At 46.3% G+C, this 8346-nt stretch overlaps 1 protein-coding gene across 1 annotated transcript in view; it reads right to left on the bottom strand.

Moving 5' to 3' along the window:
- The window catches only part of TG (thyroglobulin), a 287674-nt gene that overhangs the window by 116207 nt on the left and 163121 nt on the right, over positions 1-8346 (bottom strand). Inside the window, exons 38-40 of the mRNA XM_011977089.1 lie at positions 6530-6749; positions 4852-4945; positions 2385-2544 (exon numbers count right to left, since the gene is read on the bottom strand). Coding sequence (XP_011832479.1) covers positions 2385-2544; positions 4852-4945; positions 6530-6749 — 474 coding nt within the window. The remainder of the gene's footprint in view (positions 1-2384; positions 2545-4851; positions 4946-6529; positions 6750-8346) is intronic.

Raw genomic sequence — 8346 nt, forward strand, 5'->3', positions numbered from 1 at the left:
GGAAACAACACACACCCGGGCCTGTTGAGGGGTGGGGGTCAAGGGGAAGGAGAGCATCAGGACAAATACCTAATGCATGTGGGGCTTAAAACCTAGATGACAGGTTAATAGGTGCGGCAAACCACCATGGCACATGTATACCTATGCAACAAACCTGCATGTTCTGCACATGTATCCCAGAACTTAAAGTAAAATTTAAAAAAAAAGAAGAAAGAAAGAAAGAAAGAAAATGGCCTGTGGCTAAACGAATGCGAAAGACAGACCCTGTTCAGCACAGCTGAAGAACGGAATCAAAAGGGCATGTCCAGCCATCTGAGGGAGCTCCCTGCACTACAGTATTTCTTGCTGTTCCACCAACAGAGTTTAAGGCACAGGATGCCACTTGTGACTGTGGCGATAATGTTTCTCAGCCTCACTGAGCTCCGCTGACCCATCTGTGAAATGGCCGCTCCCTGCCGGCCTTAGAGATCTCCTGTGAGAAGTAGATGAGGTAATCCAGGAGAAATATCTGGTGAAGACAGACACACTCCATAAGTGTAACTTTCCTTCTCTCTTGCTGATAGTTTTTCCCTTGAGCAAAATCAACAGGCAGGCTTGGTGCACATCAGGAATGAGTGGGGTTGGGTGTTCTGGAAGCTTCCGTTGCCTCCCCAAAGGCTGCCCCTGCCGGCAGCCAAAATGAGTTTGCTTCTGCAGAAGCACATGAATTCTCAACAAGATTACACTCTGTGAAATCATAATCCCCCGCCCACTGAGGGACAGATGACATATGGAAACTCTCTTCTGTCTAGAAATGCTCTAAGCCAACAAGACAGCCATGTCTGAAAAAAGCTCCCCAGGCCCAGGCTCCTTGGGGTGAGTCCTGATGTCACCACATCTAGAGGAAGGGGCTACCAATGGCACAAATTATGGTCAGTCTTGTGTTCACACAGAGGAAAGCAAACCCAGGCAAAGAGATTTCCCTCTTCAAAGAGGAAAATAAACTCACGTGTGAATAATTCTTGAAGCACTCTCCAAAGAGCTTCCATAAAACCCCAGTCACCATATTCACTTCTCACCACTACATATACGTGAAAGAGGATGGGAATAATTTTCCTCTTTTTACCACCGAGAAAACTGGGATTTGGAAAGGCCAAATGAGGGACTCAGAGTCTCTCAGAGCCAGGAAAGGGGAAGCTCTGTCTGTCCTTGGATTCCCAGCTGATCCTGCTCCCCATCAAAAAAATCTAAAATCTGTTTTTCATTCTCATCTACATTGACATCTGGTTGCATTTGCCTTAACTCGTTGCCCATTTCATACGTCTAGAATCTTCTTAGCAGCACCCAAGGCCTCACACCATGTGGTCATCCCGGCTTCTGCTCATGCTGGATGTCGACTCCACACATTCACACACATTCTAGTCCATCTGGTCATTCTGACCACTCTATCTTCCATTCGCCCACCCATACTTAGCATGTAGGACATCTCAGATCTTAAATGAGACCCTTGGGAAACAGAGATGAAGTAGTCACTATCCTCGAAGACGTGCAAAACTCAAGTCTCTGAAAACCTGTTACGTGTATTACCTCATTTAAGCCTCATCGTAACTTTAGAAGTCAGGTAAAATTATCCCCATTTTACCGAGGACAAGACTGAGACTGGGTGAAAGGAAAGGTTTTGTCCGAGGGTCCACAGCCAGAGGTGGCCCTGGGCTCTTCAGATTCCAAGGCCAGTGAGTCTGCCCCAACCACTGCAGCTGACACATTCCCTGCTGTAGGTGGTAGCTGGAGGAAAAGACGTGGATGAAGGATATTTGGGTTGGTCCAGGGCTCACTTCAGCCCTAGTAGTCAGTGGGAAAGATGGAGGCTAGATGGGGTGATCAACAGGTTGGTGACAGGGGACAGTCCATTGTTCACAAGTGAGGCCAGTATTAAAAGGAGGTGAGAATCTCCTTATTGATACAGCCGTGATTCCAAATCAGATGGCTTCCCTGTGGACAGAAGAGCTATATAACTCATCCCCTAGGGTTGCTCAGGGCAAGTCAATTCCTGGCCCTGCTGTTCCCTGACTGTATAATTTTAAGCCAGTTTCTAATCTTCTTGGGCCTCAATTTCCTCTTTAAACTATGCACTCACACATACACACACATCACAAGTTAAGACCTGTAATGGACTTGGAGCAGCGCAGCTCAGACATGTAGTAAGTTATCAATAAATGGCAACTATTATCCTTGTCTATGGGTGTCAGTATCCCTGGAGGGTCTCCCGAATGTGCTAAAATTTCCACTGTGTGCCTAGTTTGGCTGGAGGAGGAGCAGGGGCAGTGAGGGGATGGGTCTTGCGGAAAAAGGGGCTGAGCCTTGGCTCAGGAGGTCAGCAGCTCCCACCAGAGGCAGCAACTCACCAGAACTCAGGAAGCCGAAGACACCCACTCGGTAGCTGGCAGTGACCACGATAAGGTTCCCAACAGCAGCCAGGAAGGAGCCGTCGATAGCCGGCCATCCTTCACTCCCCTCCCTGTCCATGGTGTTGTGGAAGAACACCAGCACGGATGCATTTGGGGCCTGTGGGAATTGGAGAAACATGAGGCTAGAGCGTGGAGAAGGCACCTTTCCCATGCTTGGAGCCTGATTCTTGGTTGACACAGGACTCCTCTGGCCAACTCTGTGGCATACTTAGCCCCATGCAGTAGACGGAGCTGTGTCCCTCCAAATTTATACATTGAAGTCCTAACCCCCAAGACCTCAGCAGTTGACTGTATTTGGAGATAGTGCCTAATGTGGTAATTAAGGTAAAACGAAGTCATATTTGTGAATCCTAATCCAATAGGACCAGTTTCCTTATAAGAAGAGGGGGGATCAGGACACAGGTACAGAGGGAAGGCCACAAAAAGACACAAGGAAGAGAAGAGGAACATCTAAAAGCCAAGGAGAGGAGCTTCTGAAGGAACCAGTCCTGCAACACCCTGATCTTGGACTTCTGTCTCTAGAATTTTGAGAAAAATCTCTCTGTTGTTTAAGTCACGCAGCTTGCAGTGCTTTGTTATAGCAGCCTGAGTAAACTACTAAATCCCATTCATAGAGAAGGAAACTGAAGGTCACAAAAGGTGAGGACACTTCTCCCACATTGCAGAGTGAGCAGGTGTCAGGGATGGCAGCTCCCTGCAGACCTGGAGCCCATCTCATGGTACCACACAGCCTTCCAGCTCCCAGTTCTGGCCCACGGCTTATTCCAGAAAAGCATTCCGGGTCCTTGGCATCCCTTGGGTGCTCTGTGACTGGACCCATCTTGGTAACACAGAGCTAGAGTTTAGTATGCACTTACTAAGAGCCAGGCACTGTGCCGGGTGTTTACAATGAGGCCTCACACAGTTCCATGAAGTTGGCAGATTCTTATTATTCACATTTTACAGATGAAGAGGCAGAGGCTTCGACATGTTAAATAGCTTGCCTGAGACCACACAGCTAGGAGGTAGCAGAGCTGAGGGTTTGGAAGTAGGCTGACCATATTATATTAGAATCATGTGTCTGAGCTGGGGATCTGAGGCCCCACTTCAGGCCTTGGGATATGCAGGCACCCGGTAACTCATGCTCCATCCAAGGTCCTGTGTCCTTGTGACATCACCACTCCACGTATGACGGTCTCAGACAGACACACAGATGTTTCTACAAAGAGGTCCCCTCACAAGAGCAAACACTGCCTGAGGACCTGCCCCCATAAGTGCTGTGCTAAAGGCTCTCGCCTAGAATGTATCATTTGATCTTCCACCCAAGGAGGTAGAATCTATAGTGAACATAAGCACCCCACTCTACAGCTGTGAAAGCAGAGGTGCAGAGCAGTGGAGTCACTCATTGAAACGCCTTACAGAGAGGAAGGGGCTGACCTGGAGTCTCTTCCTCTGTGACATTCCAGCTCAGATGTCACCACTTGCTGGTTGTGGATTCTTCAAATATGAGGTCTTTTTAAATGCCACAGAGAAAGACCAGCTTGAGTGGTCTTGAGTTCATTTGTCCTGTTCTGTGGGACAGATCAGTGAAGGGGCCCTGTATCCCCTCCTAAAAGTACCCTGACTCATCTTTATTGGGTAGCTCACCAACAAGGGAGAAGGCCATTTGGCTTGTGGCTGCGAGGCAAGGGCAAGGCACAGAAGGAAGGGGCAGTCCTCAGCTCCTGCCTCAATGACAGCCACAGGAAGTGTCCAGGAGGCTGGCCCCTCCTGCACAGGGCCTGTCGCCTGGAGACCAGGTACCGCCCATCTGGACTGAGGCATCACTGCTCCTCCCCCAAGGTCAGGATGGAACCCGGACAGCCCAAGGCAGAAAAAGCCAAACTCTCTGTTACTGGAAAATGCCCTAAGGAGAAAGAGCACTGGCTCTGGAACACAGCGACAGGGATGAGCCTCCACTCTGCCCAACTGAATATGCTTACGTGACTCACTTAGCATCTCTTAGCCCCAGGTCTGTACCTTTAAGATAAGGGTAAATATATCACGCTACATTTTTCTGTCGATCAGTTCATGGATTGATCGATCTATTAATCTATTTATCCTCCTAGAGTGGATGTGAAGACCAATAAAATCACAGATATAAAAGTGCTCTTTAAACTGCAAACAACTTCCACAGTCTTCTTCCTGACACTATGAAAAAAACACACACTCAAGGTCACCACTCACTTGTTCTAGCCACGAGCTCTGAGGACCAACTGACCAAGTCCACACATCACTCACTAGCTGAGTGACTTTAGGCAAATCACCTAACCTCAGCTCAGCAGGCCACAGAGGAGGAGACCGGACTCTGCTGGCCACAGTGGGGACATTGGATTTCTAATGGGACAGTCTTCAGGGCAACCATAGCAAGTGCTTCTGAACTCACCACATTCTGAGGGATGAACACATTGAGATACAAACAGTCTTCACTGACTCCAGGAGACGTGGATGTTTGGGTGCCTGGCTGCCAGCAGCTGGCCCTGCAGATACAGACTGGGTGACTTCCAAGACATGCTCCATCACTACCCCTCCCCACCCGCCACCATAATCAGAGCCCACTACCCATTCCAAAGCCTGGCATCCCACCAGCTCTGCAGAAATTAGGCAGCTTCAGGAAATGGGAGTGGCAGTGAATGGAAGGAATGACAGAGTGCCCACCACTCTCTGGCCACTGGCCTGTGGAAGAACATTCCCCAGAGACAATGCATCAATTTAGAGAAGGCTGCTGACGCAATAGCTTGAGATAGAGAAGACGATGATGAAAACCACTCAGGACCTTGGCCCTTCTTTGCTCCAAGGGTGCATACGCTCTTCTGGAGGGGGTGACCTACCTGCTTTCTACACCAGTACAGAGTCCTGCAGTGCCAGTTTGAGCATCTCCCAGTATAAGAGCTGAGACTACAGCTGTGATCATGTCTAATGGCAGCACAATGGTCATCTACCCAATGAGTGACTTGGCTCATCACCCAATCCTCACTAGCCCCAGACTACAATGACCCAAACTCTCAACTACTCTCCACTCAAAACCTATGTGACTCTATCACTTCATCTGTCAAATGGGTACATCCTAACATGGTAAGGCACTTTAATTCATGCATATTTGTTATTTTTGTTTCCCAGCAGTGGAGCAGATGGAAATCCATGCCTTTCCACTCCCACAGCCACCATCCTAGCTGAAGTCCTTATCATCCTTTTCCTGGAGTACTTCAAGAGCCTCCTAGCTCATCACTCTATCTGGTAATGGGCCCATGGACCTGCTCAGCAGCCAGCCATGGTGGTAGTGGGTATGGGGGGTACAGCTGCCTGAGGATAGAGCCATGGGGTACCTGTTGGGAAGGAGATTCAGGTGGGAAGGAGAAGAGCAGCAGCAATAAGTGCTGTTTTCACAGGTACTCTGAGTATGCTTTAATTAGAAAAAAATCACAATATTGTTCTTCAATATGCTTGCTATTTAAAGTGATAAATACATGGAAAAGAGGAAAATGAAATTTTCGATGAGGAAAGAAGATAGGATATGGGTGCTTTAAAAAAAACTTGCAATTTTGTTCCTAGTGGGAAAATTTTCATTAGCTCATTTACTTTTCCTTCAATGCTGTGTCTCCCAGCTTCATTAAGATCAGATGTGGCCAGGAAGCAGAGCTTGGCCACTGCAATACCGGTGCAAGTGATGTGTGAACCCTACTTCCAAGTTTATTCCATGGGAACTTCTCCTGTCAATTCTTTCACAGCCTCTCTTCCTGGATCAATATCTGGGGGACTTTGGAAGATTCATGCTGAAGAAGTCAGAGCCTCCATCAGCCTGGGTCCCTGAATCACTGCATGGAGCAGAGCATACAGGCCCCTCCATCACCAGATGGGCTTTACATGAGCAAAACAGTGTTAAGTCACTGATACTAGGAGTTTATCTGTCACAGCACTTAATGATACCTTAGCTAATATATTCCATCCTCCATACATTGCTTTATCCACAATGCACTGCTCTGCTACTGAGTCCCAGTTAGATAGATTAGAATGGAGAAGATTTCTCTGAGTATTTACCAAGATGTGCTCCACTCAACCCATACCTTGGCTTGCTGGCATCCCAGGAGCCTGTCCAGTTCAAGGGCTCTGGTGCCCGGAAGCGCCTCTCTGCCAGGGGCGGGGCAGCATACGGAACTCCAAGGAACTGGTCCACTTGCTTCCATGAGGTGCCCACCTGAATGGCCTGGGACCTGCCCAGCAGGCGGCCATGGGTGACAATGAGCACAGAAGGTACAGATGCCTCATAGCTGAGCAGAGAGATTCCTGTTGGGAAAGAGAAAGGGGTGAGGAAAGGGAGAGGCCTCAGTGAGTACTCTCTCCACTGGCATTCTGAATGTGCTTTCAGCAAAAGAAAAATCACTGCTTTTTGTACCTTGAAAATGTCAGTCATTTATTCAGACCCCTACAGCTTAAATCCAGTCAGGTTTTCAATGTAAATAAACAAACAAAAAATTGGCAAAGATAGCTGATCTTTATTAGGTACCGAAATGCACAGTATGCAGTGCTAATCCCTTCTATACATGGGTCCAGGTCCAGCACCCCTTACCAGCACCCTGGGGCCTTTTGAAAGAACAGAGAAGCAAACAACACCCAATCCCCTAGGGAGGCCTGGAGTGCGGCCCCACCTTTAAACACAGCCATCATTTTTGTGGTGAGATGTGTGGGTTACTCATCCTGAGAGAGATGAGTAAAGAATAGAATTTCTTCAGCCACCCCGTGTCAGATTTTGCCGCCAAATGAGTTAGCTGCAAACTTATCAAAAAAAAAAAAAAAAAAAAAAAATTTTAGGACATAGAATCAGTGGTCATCCTGCAATTATTTGCACTGTATTTTAGGAAAGTGCTTTATTTTTCTCAATAAAATACATGAATCACAAATGTTAAAAAGTAATCTTGATTAATTTTTCCAAGAAGAGTTCAAGAGGTATATGTAAACTGCATCTATACATCATTTTTTTTTCACTGATTCATTTAAAAGCCATAATGTGAGAAGAAATCTGGAAAGCAAACAAGCTAAAATAAAATAAATAACCCTTCTCAAGTTCCTTCTGTATACTGAGTAGGGTAACATTTTCTAGATATGCTGCAGTGATACTAGAAATGACATAGACAAATTCAAAAAACGAAGAAGGATTGCTACAGATGCTGTAGTTAACTGCAACTAATACCACATATCCTTTGCTTAAGCATCTGGACCTCTGGTATCAGATCCTCCACAAACTTGCCCCTATATGACATCGTTCCTGAGCAATGTGGGTCTCAGGAAACAGAGGCATTAACTGGGTTCACTCTTTTAAAAGAATTCCAACAGTATTGAAAAAGAAACGGTGGCTAGAAAGAAGCAGTGGTCATAACATGGGCTGTACAAATGAAGAGGAGTGTTGAATCCTCTAAATCCAACTCAGAGAGGGAAAAATATAATCTCTTTACACTTGGGTGTGTTATGCAAAGGATGGAGATGGTTTAGTTAGACAATAAATATAATAGTAATAATAATCATAATGAAAGCAGAGACTTTGCAAAGACGTAAGGAAATGAAGCAAGAAACTTCGTGGATTCACAAATAAAAATGCAAAGATGGAAATGATTATATAGGAAGCTGAGCCTGATGTATCACCTTATACATTTATTTATTCATATTAATTCATTTCTTATTCAAGAAAAAACAATTAGAGTTCTTACCTGTATCAACTGAATCCTGTGCATGTGTTACCTACCCTTAGAGAGAAAATCTTAAATCAGCACAAGGGCAAGCAGGCACTCATGTCAGAGTTTGAAGGAAGAAAAGCCTTAGAATAGTTTAGCCATGCTAACGGAGTAACAGTGGGCAAAAGGCATATTATAATATCATAGTTGTTGTT

Source organism: Mandrillus leucophaeus, unplaced genomic scaffold (assembly GCF_000951045.1).
Source record: "Mandrillus leucophaeus isolate KB7577 unplaced genomic scaffold, Mleu.le_1.0 Scaffold173, whole genome shotgun sequence".
Lineage (NCBI taxonomy): Eukaryota > Metazoa > Chordata > Mammalia > Primates > Cercopithecidae > Mandrillus > Mandrillus leucophaeus.